Source organism: Hemiscyllium ocellatum, chromosome 19, assembly GCF_020745735.1.
Source record: "Hemiscyllium ocellatum isolate sHemOce1 chromosome 19, sHemOce1.pat.X.cur, whole genome shotgun sequence".
Lineage (NCBI taxonomy): Eukaryota > Metazoa > Chordata > Chondrichthyes > Orectolobiformes > Hemiscylliidae > Hemiscyllium > Hemiscyllium ocellatum.
Window position 1 is genome coordinate 23,355,812 of NC_083419.1, and position 19,800 is coordinate 23,375,611.

Consider the following 19,800-nt stretch of genomic DNA (forward strand, 5'->3'; position numbering starts at 1 on the left):
AGACTCTGGGTTTGGTATTGGCATTACAATATTTCAGTGTTTATATTTCCAGCAACACATCTGAGACAATCGTATACATTGATCATAACCCATTGACATTTGTGGGGAAATTTAAGGACAAAAATGCCAGACTGTTTGGATGGAGCTTGTTGTTGCAACCATTCAATTTGACAATTATGCATGTGGCAGTCGTGAAAACATGAATGCCAATGCGTTGTTAAGACTTGAATAAGATACGGAGGTGTTCGATGGTGGGTGTGCCACGGCCTGAATTCGAATGCAGTTATGCACGTTTGCATGTGCATAGTTAGTATGGTGTATTTATGTGTTTTAAAGCACTAACCAGATTTTTATTTGTTGAAGGGTTTTAAAAATGAAGCCATCTTCGGATATTGATGGTTCATTCTTTTCAAGGGAGGGGGAGAGGTGTCACAAAGCTGGTCCTTTTTCTAAAAGCTGTTCTTTTCTCAAGGACACTGTGGTGATATTTTTCAGAAGGCTTGTAAAACAGTCCAGGCTCCGAATCAGCTGGGTTCTTAGAGATGAAAAGGGTATTGGGAGGCCTTTTTGTTTACACGTAAACCTGATGAGATTTTAGGCCACAACTTTCATATTGTGGAAGTGAACTGTATAATGAAAGGGGAGTGTCAGTCCAAAAAGCTGAAGTCTTGTTTGAGCCATTTCAGCAGTGAGCTGTGTGGAAACAGGCTGCTAAACTCTCTCTCCTTCTGCCTTTCTAACTTCGACCTTTAAGCCTGTTTCAATTTTACTCTGTGTTTAAGAGGTTTGTTTATTTGGACTGTTGTGTATTTTTGGAACAGCATAATTAAGTCTAGTTTGGATAGACTGAGTTCTGTGGGTATTCTATATTGTGTTCTTTGTGTCTCATTTTGTAATTTAGTGAATAAATTTTTGTCTGTTTTAAAATCTAGTTACCCAGTTAACTTACTCCGGGTAATTTTCACTTTAAACTTACCAAAACAAATAGCAAAGTTACGGTGTCGACTGCCTGTTTAAGAATATTTTGAGTGGTCTGGCCTAGACCACAACAGGAGATAGTTTATCTTTATGCACCCTGTTTTTCCCTGTTAATGTACCATCCACAAGAAATATTGCAGCAACTCACCAACGTTCCTTCAGCAGCATTTTCCAAATCTACAATGTTGATCACCTAGTGGATCAAGGGAAACAAAGGCATGGCATCACTATCACCTGCCTGTTTCCCCTCATGTTACACACTACACTGTCACTCAAAATCATGGAACTCACTCCTTAATAGCAATAGGATGTACCTACATACTAAGTCTGAAAAGTTAGATCTGTTTTAGATTCACATAATGTACCAATTACCAAAAACTTGGAATCAAATAGACACAATGATTTTTCTCCATTGTCATTTAAAAACTGTGGGAAGAAAATCTGGAATTATCTGGCAGAAATTCTGCACTAATAATTTAGTGCGATCTGGGATAAAAGTGCAAATATAAAGCCTGCATTTTGCTCTCCTAACCAAGCCAGCTGTATTGAGGGATAAGTGTTTCAAAACAATTCCCGACATCACTTCAAATTTTTACTTAAGTTAATGATATCAAGTCTGAAAGACAGTTCTGCAGCGGACTAATGAACTAGCGTCATGATTCAAGAATCTTTCAAAAGAGTAAGTTTAAAAGTTCTTATTCATGCCATCTCCATGCTGATTCAACCATTCTGCAGTATAAAGAGAACCAATGGGCCATATAACAACTTGCAAGTTTTGAGATGCTGAAGAAGAAAAAATATCCATAAGAAATAACTTTGATACAAAACAGCCATTCCTAAAATACTAAAAAGACCAAGCCAGCACAGTTCTGACCATTTGATCCCACTGCCGTTGGAATCGCAGAGCAATCCAGACATAGTAAGGCTAACAATTAGAAGTTTAAACTTCCCACGTAGATAATGCAGATGTACGCACATCAGGATTTTCTGTAACACTAGTCTATATAATCAATACAGATTCTACATTTACAGACATGTAAACTTTTATTGAGGCATTCTTAACTTTTATATTCAATACAATGTACTATTCTGCCTGTCAGACAGCAAAGCTTGAAAAATGGGGTTGGCTCACCTCCAGCCTGACTCTTGCTGAAGTGGATTCCCATGTAGTAACAATTCCAGCAGTCTATGACATCCATTAAGACTTAAAAGGAAGCTCTTGAGATCTATGATAAAGCAAACATATTCAATATAGATTAAAGCAGATAAAACAAAGCATATCAGTAATATATAGGTTCTGAAAAATCAACAAGTTGGAAAAATAATTTGAAGGACATGACTTTTACTAAGAGAAGTATTTATCCCAGTGCACAACGAAGCAGAAAACAATGATTTGAAAATTCACCCCACATTGATAAAAACCTGCAGATTTACCTTCCATATGGGACTAAATACAGAAAATATATAAGATTTAGGAGTAGGAGTTGGCATTTGGCCTATGAGCCTCCACCACCATTCAATAAGGTCTCAAGTGATTCAGTTGTCGTCTCAGTTCCAAGTTCCTGTCTGCACCCCATAATCTTTGATACCCTGCACAAGAGGAAATATCTTCTTGGCATCCAACCCTATCCATTTCCTTCAAGATCTTACATGCTTCAATAAGATCACCTCTAATTCTTCAAAACCCCAATGGGAATCGATCTAACCTGTTTAACCTTCCTTCATAATCCTTCCTTATCCTTGAAATGAGTTGAGTGAACTGCTTCCAAAGCAACCATATCTGTTTTTTTTCAAATAAGGAGACTAAAACTATACACAATACTCTGCGTGGGATATCACCAGCTACAATAACAATTCCCTGCCCCTATATTCTATTCCCCAGCCATAAATAACAAAATTCCATCTGTCTTCCTAATCATTTCTTTGCAAATTCTCCACCTCCTCCTCACAATTTATTTCTATGAATTTTGATATCATCAACAAATTTAACTATTGTACATTCAGTCCCCTCATCCAAGTCATTGATCTGGACTGTAAACAATTTAGGATTAAGTGAAATGTCACTTACCCTGGTGACACTCCACTAGTGACAGCTTGTCAATGAATCAAAGATACAGTTGTTCCAATTCTCTGCTCCTGGTTAGCTAGCTAACCCTTTATCCATGCTAATATGTTATTCCTTATACCCTACTTTAATTTGTCCAGCCTTCTTGATGTGGCACTTAATTAAATGCGTTTTGAAAATCCAAGTATACTACACCAGTGAGTTGATTAGCTCAGTTAGCTGAACAGCTAGATTGCAATACAAAGTGATGCCAAAAGCATGGGCTCATTTCCTGCACTGGCTGATGTTACCATGAAGGTCGGATTTTTTCAGCCTCATACCTTGCTTGAGGCATGATGACCCTCAGGTTAAACTCACTACCACTCATCTCGGTCATTCTAATGAAATAGCAGCCTACGATCCTAGGATCATAGGCTGCTATTTCATCAGAATGACCGAGATGACATCACCTTACGCTACATCTTTGTTGTTCTCGATCGACTGTGAATAATTCTTCAACAAAATCTCATACAGATTGTTTGAATATAATTTTCCCTTCAGAAAGCTATATTGACTTTCATTGATCATTCTGATTTTCTGGTCAACCAGTTCAGAGATTTTATTACACATATTTGTATTTTTGAACAAGGAATCTGAATATGTGACTGCAAAACTTTTAATTAATGTTCTTTCATGGGGCGTACATGCAAATTCACATGAAGCACCTCGAGAATCAAAAGCTTTTATCAATAGTGCTAAACACGAAAATACATTCTCCATGGTATGAAAGATTTGGAGATGTTGGACTGGGGTGTGCAAAGTTAAAAATCACACACCACCAGGTTATAGTCCAACAGGTTTAAGCTAGTGTGTTTCCAATTAAACCTGTTGGACCATAACCTGATGTTGTGCGATTTTTAACATGGTATGAATGATCACATTCCTACCTTACAAAATTAAAGATGTAACTACAAAAATGTACATTGTTTGTCAACATCTTATACAGACTGATTTAACTTTATTGTGTAACTGTTATGACTGTCATCTTCTGTGAAGTACATTTACATGGTATTATAAACTGAAAGTAAGGTCTGACATGATATAAAATTACTTTTGAAATGTAGTCTCAGATCTTATGCAAAAATAAAAGACCAGTAACACTTCAGCAATTCTGCTGCTGAATACATGTTCAGATGTGTATGTTGAAAATGAGGTATTTGGAGCACTAGTCTGCTTTTTTTACTGACACTCTCGCACTTGCACCAACATTCTCACCAAAATAGCAGCCAGCATGGTTTGCACCAGAAGTGCTTATGTGTACTATAGATACCATTTCAAATGAAAGGCATCATGGGCATGTTAAAGAACTAAATAAACTGCCCTAAAGCAGCCAGATTATTTTTAATACAGAAAAAAAACAACAAAATAAAAATTCCTCAAATTATGCAATAGATACACATCTTTGTGTGAAGTATCAGTTCATGAATTAAAGTTTTTAGCTAAAGTGCAATACCAATGTATAAAAATAGTTGCATTGTAATAGATTATTAATTTTTCATTAAAGGAAGCATTTGTGTTCAATTCTTCACGTAAACTGAGGTTTGATCTTAACTACTCCAAAAGGTATCACACTGACTCACAGTGATATTTAAAGGCACGTACAGGAAACCCTGTCCTCCTGCTCAAAGGAAATGCACTCTCTCATACAAACCTTCATGCAAGTAAATTACGAAAAGAAAAATAATGGAGAAAAAAGAAAGATTTTACTTCACCTGATAAGCGATTATTGCTAACATTAAGCCTCTCCAATAAAAGAAAGTCAGACATGGCTGTAAGGTCCGTCAAACTGAAAAATAAAAGTATTTGATGACTTTAAACATATGAATGAGTTGAGTAATTTATTAAGGACAATCAATTCTACAAAAGACATTTATAGCCACAGTAATTAAATCTACTAAATTTATTGCAAGCACTTATGCAAGTCAACTTTCACATCTATATCTATATATATGTGTGTATTCTTACTGCAACAACTAGATAAAGGCCAAATGTTTGCACACCATGCATTTCCTTATGATACAATAGTATAGTCTACTCAAGCCAAACTGACATTGACTTTTTGAAAAGTTAACAAACCAGAGCAACCAAAGTTTCCTTGCCTTGCTTGATGATACAGTGACAAGAAATCATATATAGAACAGAAACTGTCCAGCTGAAAAAAAGCAGTAACTTTTGTTACAATCCCCGTAGAGATCAATAACTTTCAAAGGGATTTCAATTTCCAGCAACTGACTTAAAGGAATCGCATGTCAGGGTTTCAATTTTTAAGACTTCTACTGTGACAAAGAAACCAAAATCAACATAAACTGAACATTACTCTGGAGGTAATTACAATTCTAAACTACAGAAATTACATTCCTGACTAGATTCTTATCACAACCAATGCCACCACACCGAAATTAAATATTATACTACATTCTCCACAGAAGTTAGTCTTTACAGCAGCCAGCCCAAAGTTATTCCCAGTTTCTAACATGCTCACTTCTGGTTGACAAATTTAAGACAAAAAAATGTTGTCTTCTGAAATCCTCAAAACGTCTTTTAGCAGCAAGGCTCACTCCAGCAATTCTTTCCTGGTCTCACCACCAGAATTTCCCAGCGCCTTTAAATATTTCTGCCCTTCAATTTTCCTTCAGAGTTCTGACTGGCAGATAACAGAGGAACAATTTTATTCCTTCTGCTGACGGGAGTTGCTGTTCCTTTGTCTGGCTCTCTCTCTCTCTCTCTCTCTCTCACTCTCTCTCTGTGACTTACTTTGTCTGTCTCCAGTGCTTTGAGATCAGATTGCCTAAGTCTGTATGTCTCTACAATGTAAAGCCAGCTTCTTTGTCCTTTGCTTTCAAAATGTTAAACATAGCACTTGAATTTTAATTGGACTTGATTTTGGACTCCTGACCATCTGGTAACTAAGTTGAGAGTGTGGTGCTGGAAAATGATTCCTGATGAAGGGCTTATGCCCTAAACGTTGATTCTCCTGCTGCCTGACCTTCTGTGCTTTTCTAGCACCACACTCTCAACTCTGAACACTAGCATCTGCAGTCCTCACTTTTTCCCATATGGTAACTAGGCGACATAAGCTTATCAATGGGCAGAATAAGCAGCAAGTCACATGTAACTCTATATGATAAAAGTTTCCCTTGAACTCAATAGACATTCAAATGTAACTATCCTATAAAATCTCACATAAATGGAACCATTAAATGTGAAAGCATTTTTAAAACAAAAACCTAAAGGCTCTACTTCTGAGGTCCTCAAGTCTCCAACTGAAGATATAGAGCAGCAATGTTTGACTGTACGACTGTGAGAACAGGCCCAGATTTCTCAGTAGATAAGCATTTAATGAACAAATTGTAGATCATTTTTCTACATCCAAGTATGCAAATCAAACATTTTCCATTGTGTACAAAAGGTTTGCATGAGAAAACAGAATGTCTTAGTAAAGGTCTGTGAATGTTGAGGCATTCACATATAAAGATAGACTAGCAATCAGCAAACAATTACGCCAAATTTGATGAAAAAGTTTACATTTGAGGAAATTGAAACAGCACTAATACTCAGAACGGCCATGTAGATGCCTTTGTTTCAAAGTTAAAATTGTTGAATGTAAAACTTGGTTTGCAAGCCAGATCTTAATCTTACTGCTCAACAAGAGAAAATGATAAGATGTGGTTGCCAAAACAATTCCAAATCTCTAATGATTCCAGGCGCCAAACTTGACATACTGTGCATGTAGCAAGATCAACGCACACCCATGAAGATTAAGTTTGGTTCTGTTGGTAGAACTGTCAGCTGAGCCAGAAGGTGTAGATTTAAATCCCACTTCAGAAATTTGGGCACAAAAATCAAAGTTAATACTCCAGTAAAATACTGAGGGGGTGTTGCACAATTGCCATTTTTCAAATGCGAAATTAAACTATTGACTCATCCGCTCTCTGAGGTAGACTCAATGATATCATTTTGAATAAAATAGCAGAGACAATATTCCTGGTATCGTAGTCAATATTCATTTCTCAAATCGACATCACTGAAGAAATAGATTATCTGATCAGCATCATGCTATTTGTGCAATACACTATCAAATTAGGTGCCACATTCCCTCATCGACTATTGGCTGCAAAGTACTTTAGCATGGCCTGTGGTCATGAAGAACTCAACACAAATTAACACTTGTCTTCTTCTTTCTAAAACAAGGATTCAATGAAGTGACAGTGACATATAAAAGTAACGTTTTCTCTGAGTAACATGTTCATATCAATTTTCAGAGCAAACCACTAAATTGGAAAGATCTCAATAGAGACTGAAGCTTAATATAGTGGATATTTAATTGAGAAAGTAAATATTTGGCCTGCCTGTCAGATGCTAGATGCATTACAGTTTTAATTAGGAAAACATACAGAATGAAGGGCATAATTTTAAGGACTTAGAGATAACAAGAGTGTCCATAAACAGTATATTCAAGCATTGAAGACAAAGTGTTCATGAGAAAGGCCTGCAATTTCCTCAAAAGTTTCAGTATAACTTGACAATTTCTATCTGAGGAAATTCATATATAACTGATTCAGGATAGTTTTATGCTGAAAGAGTGTTGTGCATGACTTTTCTCAACCATATCATTCATGAAAGCCTTATTTACATAATTCCCCATACTAAACATCAACTCTGAGGAATGTATGGGATAACGCTTGGCCATAGGAGAAAAGTCGAAAGTCACTTGATGCTGGTATATCTTAGATTTTAAAAGATTGTCAGCAATTATATTCTGATTTTTTTTAAAGCAACAATTTATTGAGACTTGCATTATCGGCAAATAAAGTTCTTATTCTTAGTGTACCAAAATCTTCTGTGACACTTTCACACATTGGGAAGATTGAGACGAGATCATCCACCATTGTATCAAATGGTGGAACAGACTTGAGGGCTGAACTGCCCACTCCTATTTCTAGTTCTTACATTCTTATGTTCTTAAGTCTACACCTAGTGGACCTCAAGTCTCCCTAAGTCTGAGAAAGGTTTTATCAATATCAAGTTTCAGACTGTTATACTATTTTGCAAAGAGCTTGGATCATAAATAACTAATTATGTAAATAAGGCTTTCATCAATGATATGGTTGAGAAAAGTCTCCAAATAGAAATGTGGATATGAAGGTTGAGGAAGCCTTTTTGAGATCAGGATACCCTCTAAATTCATGAATATCACAGGCAAAGATGCCTTGTATAATCTGCAATCTTTTCAGAGGAAGAGCAAGAAATAGAAACGATATGCACCTAAAGGAGAGAAAATGTTACCATTATTCACTATGCAGAACTCAGACTGAAGATCCACTTTGGGAGACCGAGCAAAGGCTATGACAACGGATGAATGGGCACTGCACAACAATCAACAGACAGGAGGGTTCCCTCCCAGTTGGGGAACACTTCAGTGGTCCAGGACATTCAGCCTCAGACCTTCGGGTGACCATCCTCCAAGGTGGACTTCAGGACAGGCAGCAGAGGAAAGTGGCTGAGCAGAGGCTATAGCTAAGCTCGGTACCCATAGGGAGGGCCTCAACCCGGACCTTGGGTTCATGTCACATTACAGGTGATCACCATTGCACTACACACACACATTTTCACATACACATGGACACACACACAGAAACCCACACACACCCTTATAGACACACACACTCCCAGGCTCACACATGCACCCCCTCGCAGACTTAAGAAACTCTGCACCCACCCCACACACACACACACACACACACACACACAAATCCACATGCACACATATATTTTGTGTGGTGAATTTGTATTGCACGTTGCTCAAAAACTGCATACATTCATGGAGAACTCTGAGCTCAAAAACTGCAGGAATTTATGTAAAACACTGTTATCTCACTTATTAGATTAGAATCAATCTAAACATCAGGTCATAGACAGAGAACACAGGGAGCTAACGCCTTCAACATATTGTCTAGCTATCACCATTGTTAGCAGCTAATCCGAGAATGCAACTTTAAAAAGAAGGGTTTTGTGATTTACACATGAAAAAAGTGAAACTATCACAGTATTCTAACAGATGAAAGGCTTAACAGACAATCAATTTTTTAATGTATAATTTAGGTACATCACACTGCAAATTTTTGCTATAAATTCTGTTACGATCGAGCCCTCCAAATCACCTGATGAAGGAGCGTCGCTCCGAAAGCTAGTGAGCTTCCAATTAAACCTGTTGGACTATAACCTGGTGTTGTGTGATTTTTCACTTTGGGAGAGGTTAAGGCAACCTGGAAGATTTGTCTAACATGGAACTGGAGGAAGAAATCTACAGTGTAATGCTTATTGTGAAAGATAATTCTGTTATGAATTTTAAAAAAATTATAAAAGGATGTAACCCATGGATACTGGGAGCAACTGTTCATTATGAGAGATGCAAATCTATTGAGAGTGCAGTTATTTATTTATAAAATTTTGAGTACAAGTCATCTACGAAAAGAAGACAATGTACTTTAGTTTTGTTTTTAGTCATTTGCTACACTAAAGTTTTAAAACATGAAATCTTGATATATCATTATTTTCAGCTGATTGGAAATTTGAAACTTTTTTTGAAATTACTTTTTCTATTGGAATCATAAGAACTTGGTAGCCACATGTTACAAGATATAAATGTAATCCATAAAAAAGGAAGAATATGAAAAATATCCTCATGTCACTGAGATGTCAGTTCCAATTCAAGTGTCACAGTTAATAGAATTCAAATAATAAAGAAAAGAATTGAAAACGATTGTCAATAATAAAATCATTGCTTTTCTATGCAGTGCAATGGGTCAACTGGCTTCCTTCTGCATTATGAGACTTCTGTAATTCTGTGATAAACACAATCATTATTGGCAACAGAAATATTAAGGTTGGCATGACATACCGTATCAGCCTCTTTGTTATTTTCTTATTATCTAAATACAAACAATTATGAGTAATTTTGCAAGGGTTTTGTAACCAAATGAAAAAACGCTGAATTGTCAATTATTATTTCATTTATTTCATTTGAATATGAAATTCAAGAAGGTATGCATCAATAGTTTTGATTTGTAACTTTAAAAAGATACTGTTTAGATTGACATAACAGAGGAGTTAATTCAAAACAAGTAAGGGGGCATGCAATGTTTTATAATGCCCTCTTCTGGTTGGATGTTTTTTTCTCTTTTATGAACTGGCACTATTACATTTTATACATTGATAGAAGTTGTTATTTAAAAGAGTAAACACAAAAAAAATTACTTAAACATGCATTCCTACAAATAGGAATTGCACACAGAAAGTAATTACACCTAATAAATTGTGTTACTTGTACTTTTAGAACAAAAAATAACGTTCAGAAAGATAGTATGTTTCTCACTGAACTATTTTCAGTTCAGCTATTTTAACATAGTGCCAGATAGTGCAGTAATACCTAAAATGAGTAAAACTTAATCTCAACATAACAGCATGATGCTTACGTTATTATCATATTGCTCTATCAGACCAGTTAAAGCATATATTCAGTAAATGTAAATTATCTCCATTGGGAATATATTGTAGGTTTTCTTCTTTAGCTCCCTCATTACACATGCTCATACATGCACAATATATTGAAAGAACATTGCAATATGCTTTTATAGTCATTAGAAAACACGTTAGCGATTGAAATTAAAATAAAGACAAGTGCATAAAACAAACAGTTATTCTGATAAGGCATAAATTACTCCATTGGTATAAGTTCAAATTCCTCCTTTCGTGTTAACTTAATGCTTGAAATTTATTTTTCATAAAGTAAATTCATTTGCAGTTAACTTCAACTGGTTCAAACATTTTACCCACACAATTACATTGCAAATTTGACAATTAATTTAGTTCAAGAATTAATTTGAGAATTACAAGTATGAGGACATAAGAAGAAAGTGAGGACTGCAGATGCTGGAGATCAGAGCTGAAAATGTGTTGCTGGAAAAGCACAGCAGGTCAGGCAGCGTCCAAGGAACAGGAGATTCGACGTTTTGGGCATAAGCCCTTCTTCAGGAATGAAGAAAGTGTGTCCAGCAGGCTAAGATAAAAGGTAGGGAGGAGGGACTTGGGGGAGGGGCGATGGAGATGCGATAGGTGGAAGGAAGTCAAGGTGAAGGTGATAGGCCGGAGTGGGGTGGGGGCGGAGAGGTCAGGAAGAAGATTGCAGGTTAGGAAGGCAGTGCTGAGTTCGAGGGATTTGACTGAAACAAGGTGGGCGGAGGGGAAATGAGGAAACTGGAGAAATCTGAGTTCATCCCTTGTGGTTGGAGGGTTCCTAGGTGGAAGATGAGGCGCTCTTCCTCCAACCGTCGTGTTGTTATGGTCTGGCGATGGAGGAGTCCAAGGACCTGCATGTCCTCGGTGGAGTGGGAGGGGGAGTTAAAGTGTGAGCCACGGGGTGGTTGGGTTGGTTGGTCCGGGTCTAAGATCTAAGGGGCTGAATGACTTACATGTGCTCCTAATGTTTGTATTTAAAACTTCACTGGGCATACAACCATATTCCTCTGAAAACACTCAGTCCCGTCTGATCCTGGAAGCTAAGCAGATTCATGTCTGGTCAGTACTTGGATAAGAAACTGCCTGCGAGTTCTATACATAGTATGCTTTAGGGGCCCTCTTGTGGTACAGTGGTGGTATCCCTATTCCTGGACTGGGAGGCCCAGGTTCAAGTGCACCTACTCCAGAAGTGTGTAATAACATCTCCGAAGAAGTTGTTTCGAAAAATAGGCTAAATTACTAAAGAAAATTCACTGTTTATTTTTTATTATTTTGAAATATAAGGTGGAAACAGCTAAGTCTGCCAGAGGTTTTGAAAGGGAGGCAAGGGCACTTAATTGGTGAGGTGGCAAAAATCCAATTTTCCAATCATAGATTAAAATTATAGTGTGAAATTCTTGGAAGCTTTCATACAGGGGGCATTCCTGACCTCTTTCTGCACTCATTAGCTTGTCATGGATAGTCATTACCACCCGAGCTTGCTGGAACTCCATTTGCTGGTACCATCTTGTCAGGAAATAAACATGAAACATCCTTGTTCACAAACCTGATGATATATAAGAGGCACAGATCTGACAGAATACACCTCTGCCTCCAAGCTACTGAGAGTACAGGCTTTTTTTTAGTAATTTGGTTCCTTCATAACCGAGCAGTTCCTTTGAGTAACTGCTTACTGTGAAGCCAGACTAGGTCAAGCAGCTAATTTTTAAAAGTTCATTCACATGATAAGGGTGTCACTTTCTGGGCCAGCACTTTTTGCCCATCCCTAATTGCCCAGAGGGAGTTGAGAGTCAACCACATTGCTATGGGTCTGGAGCCACATGTAGGCCAGACCAGGTAAGAATGGCAGTTTCCTTCCCTGAAGGACATTAGTGAACCAGATGGGCTTTTACAACAATCGACAATGGATTTATGGTCAACATTAAACTCTGAATTCCAGATTTTTTTTTACTGAATGCAAATTCCATCAGCTGCCTAGGCGGGATTTGAACCCGGGTTCCCGGAACATTATCTGAGTCTCTGGATTAACAGTCTAACGGTAATACTATTCGGCCATTCCCTGCCCATGACAAGTTTCAGTTATATGTAGCTTTGCACATTGTTCTTAAATGCTTATCGTGCTAAGGGGAAGGAAGTCTGACTGTGTCAACAAGTCTGCTCAGGTGATACAGCCACACAAGCTAATGCCAGAAAACCTAACTAAAATAGATAAGCTGTGGTCAATCTAAAAAGGGGTTGTGACCAAAAAGATTGAAATGAAGATGGGTTAGGTAGAAAGAAACTGTAGGGATTGAAATTTGAAAGAGTGTGATGTTAGACATACTGAAGGGATCCTGAGGAATAGAGGGATGAAACTGAGATGCAGAGGGAAGAGTCACAATGATAGGGCAAGAGGGACAAGAAAAGATGGGAACTGCATATTTAAGGTGACTTCACCTGACAAAGGAACAGCCATCTGAAAGTTTGTGATTTCAAATAAACTTATTGGACTACAACCTGGTGTCTTGTGACATCTGACTTTGTCCACCCCAGTCTAACACCAGCACCTTAAATCATGTGCATTTCAACGTAGCATCTTTTGTGATGATACAATTCCCTGTTCCCAACATAAACAAGGTTTTCTTCAATCAGAACTTCTAAGTTGTGGCTATTAGTGGAACGATGTTCTACCACTAACTAAGTAAAATAAGGCAACTGAATAATGTCTAATTAGCTCATGTGGGCAGAATTTTCTTGTCTGTTGGATACAGCAATAGAGGCAGAATGAAGGAGAAACAACTGGGCAGGTTTATCGCCAGAGGGACAATGTTTCAGTGAAAGCAGACCGCTAGTTTTTGTTCATTTTGTGACTGATGCTGTTAATTCATCTTTTCTTTGGAGGAGTGAAGTCTGCAAGCTACAACCCTGGAATATTAGAAAAAAGTTCGTATACATGAAGTAATGGTTTTATGATAATGAGGAAAATTGAAGTTACTTTGCTAACTTTAAGTTAAAAAGGAATAAGGTGCTGGGATTATTCAGCCAGTAGTTTCCTGACAGCTATGGGCTATATGACACAAACCTAGATATTAAAACTTCTGTAATTGCTTCCATTAGTAAAAACTAACAAAACTACTTCAACTGTTATTCAAAGAGAAGCTCTTCCCAAGCTCCCATTTGAAGAGATATTCTTCCTTGTTTAATTTCACGGAGATGTTGCTCCTTTCTGCTTTCCATTCACAAAGACATTCTCCACTTTCTACTTACAGTGTTCTGTTCTTGATCTTTTCCTCTCCACATCTGCCTTTTCTGCTCTCTGACATTGTTACTTTGTCTTTGAGAGAGCACTCTCTGCTTCAGCCTGGAAATTCCTTATAAGAGCATTCTGAAGTCTTATATAGACCTCGATAGCAGTGTCTTGCCTCGCCATAAGTTGATCTGGAAGTTTTCTGTGCCAAAGACAGATTCAACAGATGGTCGGGGCCTTCGATTTATGAAATAGTAGAACCCCACAACTTTTCTGAATCCCCAATCAAAACAAAGGGTGAAGTGTAGCCTTCCCACCAAAAGACCAACAAAGGCCCTCAAGTGTGGGTCTTATACCAGTGCTTCTGATATTTAACCAGCTGTGTGTTAAGAAATCAGGTTACGGGAAGGTTACCTCAGAAAATCCAGTGGCCTATGAAAGATGGGGGTTCCCTTGCTCACAGGCACTGTTTGCACGGACAATGGACATGACATAATGAAGTGTGGTGGGGTGTCCACTCAAAAAGTAAACTACAAGTAAAGGGGAAACTATGACATGAGACTGGCAGCTAATATAAAATAATGATAGTGGAATGTTTCAAGTGGGCATGGACTCGCTGTTGAAATTGATGGTTCATTGCAGATAATATTAAATGCAGAAAGTATGAATTGAGGGAGGGAACATAAATGCCACAATTCCAAAGGAATTGTAAGAAGGGTCATGCTCATTCCATATGCAAACCACCCTCTGTCCCTTAAGTCCTTTTTAAATCTTTCCACTTTCACTCTAAATCTATACTCTCTAGCTTTGGACTCTCCAAAACCAAGGAAAAGATCTTGTCTTTTTACCCTATCCATGCCCCTTATAATTTTATAAACCTCTATATGGTCACCCCTCAGCCTCCGATGCTCTAGGGACAACAGCCCCAGACTATTCAGCCTCTTCCTGTAGCTCAAACCCTCCAACCCTAGCAACATCTTTGTCAGTCTTTTCTGAGCCCTTTCAAGTATCACAACGTTCCTGCAAGAGGGAGCTGCCAGAGGAGCTGGTGGAGGTTGGTACAATTACAACATTTAAAAAGCATCTGGATGGATACATGAATAGGAAGGGTTTACAGGGATATGGGCTGAGTGCTGGCATATGGGTCTAGATTAGGTTGGGATATCTGGTCAGCACGTACGAGTTGGACCGAAGGGTCTGTTTCCGTGCTGTACATCTCTTTGACTATGTTTGGTATATGCAAAACACTGAAAGTAAAACAGCACAGGTTTAGAAGTGGCTAAAAAGTACCCAAGGTTTTACAGACGCATGGAAGTAATTGGTTAACTTTCATAAAACATTGGTTTACACCGTTTGGAGTTATGTGTAAAACATCTGCATCACACATCAGGAAAATGTGAAGGAATTGTGGAGAGTACAGAAAATATTTACAAGAACACTTCCAGGGACAAGAAACATAAGTTACAGGGATAGATTACAGCACATGCAGAGCAAGCCCTGGAACACGCTTTGGCTATGAACGCCAGAGCAGCACATGGGGAAGCAGCCCTGGAGCAGCACGAGGGCTGCGAGTCCCGGAGCGGCACGAGGGCAGTGAGGCAGTGAGTCCTGGGCAGAGACTGGCATGGGGTGGCAGTCCTGGAACTTACCTTCAAGTATCTGAGTGCTGCGACAGTGTAGACTGGGGTCTGGTGTGGACTGTCAGACCATGTGCTGAGTTGCTAAAATGTAACGATTGTTTGAATTTTTTATTACCTGACTGTAATGTTAATACTTTAACGCTGTCTTGTTTGTAAACTCTAATGCAACTACTTTTTATTCCTGAATCCAAGATTGTATCAAGGTACTTGTACCTAAAATGATGCAGACATTGTCAAAGCTTTTCACTGTACTTCTACAATTTGATTACGCAGGATATTCTATTCTAACCTAAATTGTGGTCATTCGCCTTTGAGAAGAAATCTGATCATGATATTCAAAACATCGAGGGGTTTAGGGAGAATAGGTAGTAAATGTAACCATTGACAGAAAGATAAACGACCAGAGGTATTATTGTAACATGATTAGCAAAAGACAGTGAGATGAGAAAAAACTTGCGTGGTTACATCTGCAATACACTGCCTGAGAGTGTGGTGGAGCCAGACTCAATTATCATTTTTAAAAGGGAATTAGATAAGCATCCAGAGAGAGACAAAAAAAATCAGTGCTACAAATAAAGTGCATGAAATGGGTCCAGCACTCTTTCAGAAAGACAGGACAGCCTCAACTGGCCATCTTTCTCTGTCTATGCTATTATTCCTTGGTAATTTAATACAAACGAACATTCAAACTCCATTGGAAGGAAGGTGCAAATTGCTACCATTTTGTGGAGTTACAAGGCTACTAAGAACTGTATCCATTTACAACCACAGAGCCTAATCAACCTCAGGTCAAATAAAATATCTTAACTAGCAGCTTTTGATCTAGAAATAACAGTTACTTATAATGAAATAACAGAGAAGTTTGAACAAAAATCATCGATCAGATGCAAGATGTTTTCTAATGAACCACTACCATTTTATAATGTTATACCTTATGGGTATAGAAAACTCAGCAATTAAATATAGCTTTTCAAGTAACTGCAAAGAGTTTTAAAGTCACCACTTTTCCTGAAAATAGGACCGTTAAAGGAACATTTCAAAAAGTTCTTACTTCTGTTTAGTATCTACTTAATAATTTGTCCAAAACATTCTTATTAAGGCTTATTCATCACTGATAAAGATCAGTTTCTGTTTAAACTCAGCTTTCTAGCTGTCAAATTTGGGATGATCTACACACAGAGTTCCACTACATAAATCACTGGCAATGTTTTAATTGGTTCTGGGCTTTTGTCCTTCATGTCTCAGTCACAGATCTGTTGAAACACTCCCTAAAAGTGGAAGAGACAAGGATTTAATTGGTTTTGCTTACCAAATCCCTGTGTGCATTTGTTTTATCAAATAATGCACAGAAGAAAGAAACTAACACACAAGCTACATACTGTATTTGCATATTGTTAACTGGACACAAAGCAGCCTGATGTAAATGAGCATATTGTAGCAATTATACTCCAAATCCTTATATTTGAATGATTGCTTGCATAAGGTAGTATTGACACCAATACAGAGTGGTTACATTGATGGTCAGACAGGGAGGCATTGGAATAAGACATGGAGGTGACTAGGCAAAGGCCTGCTTCTTAACATGGACACTTTGTGGATGTTGTCCAAAAGAAACACTGCTCTTGCTTCTTATAACTCCCCATACACTCCATACCAAACCATATCACCTGATGCCCCTCATAACCTTTACATCAGTCTATACTCGTGTGCACTTGTATGGCCCCTCATTTCCTCCTTTACAGCTATGCCCCTCCATCTATCTCACACAATTCTTTCTAGGCCCACGTCCAAAATGTAGTGCTAGAAAAGCAGAGCAGGTCAGGCAGCATCTGAGGAGCAGGAGAATCAACGTTTTGAGCATAAACCCTTCATCAGGAATCTCGAAACATTGATTCTCCTGCTCCTTGGATGCTGCCTGACCTGCTCTGCTTTTCCAGCACCACATTCTCAACTCTAATCTCCAGCACCTGCAGTCCTCGCTTTCTCCTAGTTTATAGGCCCATGCCTACTTTGTGTCATGCCAATCCATGCCTCATATCCAATACATTATGCAGTACTCTGCCAATTCACGAGGATGCACTATGGGAAGACTTTGCTGGTCCACATTAAACTCTAGCAGGACTTATACTCCTCTGGCAAATCTGCATATTATGCTAGCTCAATCCTGGAGAGCAAAAGTAGCCTGCTTCTGATGCATGAGCTTGGATAGCCTGGAGAGCTGACTTGTAACCTACTATAAAAATGCACAGAGAAACCTCAATTATCCAAACGAAACAGATAGGAGTATTTTGTTTGGATAATCGAATGTTCGGATAACACAGTTTAGCCAAGCATCAGAAACTGGAGATCTTGTTTGGATAATCCGAAATTCAGATAATCAAGGTTTCTCTGTATTTTGTAAATTAATATACTATTTATGGTTCAGAGGTTTATTCTGGATACTAAGGACTTAAGACTCCCAAATTATTGTTTATGCACAATATGTTTATTTGGCACTCGAAAAGAAATTTACATTTTCAGATTTATGGCTCCTATGGTGTAATGGTAGTGTCCCTACCTCTGGACCATGAGACTCCTACTCCAGAGGTATGTCATATCATTTCTTAACTCTGATTAGAAATATCTGTACTCATGCATCCAGGTATGCAAGGCTACCTGGGCTTGTCCAAGAGTCAGAACAGAGTGAGTGATCATTATCTCCTACTGGTCTCCAAATAGCTTCCTAAATCATGAGTTAGCTAGCAATCATATTGGGGCACAGTTCCTTACACTTCACTTGGTGTTTGCTACTCACACGATCTGCTCCAGATGGGCCAAAGCTTCCTTCTAGAGCCTCAGACTGGCCAGTTGTCTCTTGACAGCCTCATCATGTTTTGATCATTTTCATAGCTAGAGACACAGGTCGTGTAGTGGACTGGAAAGATGGTTCAAGTCCCACACACTCCAGAGATGTATGATTACGTATTTGAACAGGTTGCTTAGAAACACCTACATAGTCAGTTCTCTACTCTCTGGTCTTCTCACGACTAATGGAATGATAACTACAGCTACAGCGACTTCTCGGTTTACAAATAACCAACCCATTGGCACACTTGTGACAAATTTAACCTTATCAATTGAATATTTAATTTTATCTAGAATGCAATCTTACTGGCTTTCATTCGTCCAGTTCCTTTGACAATATCAGTTATACAACATTTCTCACATTACAGGTTTGGAATCAAGACAACCTGATTTTAAATTTTAAAGATCATTTAAACTTCAATTATTGCAAACAGATTTCATGCTAGCCCTTCAAGTTTAATAGGATCAGTTAAATTATACAATACAGATTTGTCATGTTCCGCACACACACCCCTTAGAATCATAGAGATGTACAGCATAGAAACAGACCCTTCGGTCCAACCCATCCATGCTGACCAGATATCCCAACCCAATCTAATCCCACCTATGTCCACTCTGACCTGAACACAGAGCATTTCCAACAAATGTCCCTCATTCTACAGCTTCTTAAATCTTGCTAAGTCCCCACCAGAGCACGTTAAAGGACCTTGCTGTTAATTCTGAATGCCACAACTATCTGACTGCTACAAGATTTCTGGTTGATATTTATATTGGATGACCTTTAGTTGATTTGTCCAACATTTAAAACATCTGTGCCACTATCCTTTATCCCAACACTTGGCCTCACCAGTAACTCTACTGCTCAGTGTCAAACTTTAGCATCCTATTCAACCCTGAACAGAAAGTCTAATTGTCTATCTGCTCCATTGTTGCCTATTTCCATTTCCATAATATCCTCGAATTCAAGCTACAGAAAACTTTGCTGTCAATTTCTAGTCCCACCCTGAAACCACACCAATACGTGTCCTCACTGACCTTTACTGCCTCCTGATCATCAAAGTACCTTAGATATTCTCAGAGGCATTTTATATTCTTGTTCACACCTAGAAATGTTGATATGCTGTATTACATTAAATGAAGATAGCCTGTCTGCTCTCTAGAAAGCAGAGATTCATTTGCACCAGCAGGTTGTTATGGTCACAGACAGCAAATCTGCACAGTAACAGGCAAAAAAAAAAGCCCTTGAAGATGAGAAAAGTGTGGGATTCTATAGGGAGGTCCTGGGTCATACGGCTGCTAATAATAAAACCTAATCATTCTGTGATCCTGATGAATAATGCTTCAATCTCTGCTTGATTAATCAGTAAATGGAATGCTGACTGACATGTCTTGAGGCTGATTCAACTAAGGCATAAATGTACATATTTACAGCTACTGTACATTTGCCAGCTACGATTATCAACTCCCATGTGGAACAGTCTGTCTGTAGT

At 38.2% G+C, this 19,800-nt stretch overlaps 1 protein-coding gene across 1 annotated transcript in view; it reads right to left on the bottom strand.

Moving 5' to 3' along the window:
• The window catches only part of lrriq1 (leucine-rich repeats and IQ motif containing 1), a 185,301-nt gene that overhangs the window by 121,325 nt on the left and 44,176 nt on the right, over positions 1-19,800 (bottom strand). The window contains exons 13-14 of the mRNA XM_060840054.1: positions 4,795-4,868; positions 2,111-2,204 (exon numbers count right to left, since the gene is read on the bottom strand). Of these exons, the coding sequence (XP_060696037.1) occupies positions 2,111-2,204; positions 4,795-4,868 (168 nt within the window). The remainder of the gene's footprint in view (positions 1-2,110; positions 2,205-4,794; positions 4,869-19,800) is intronic.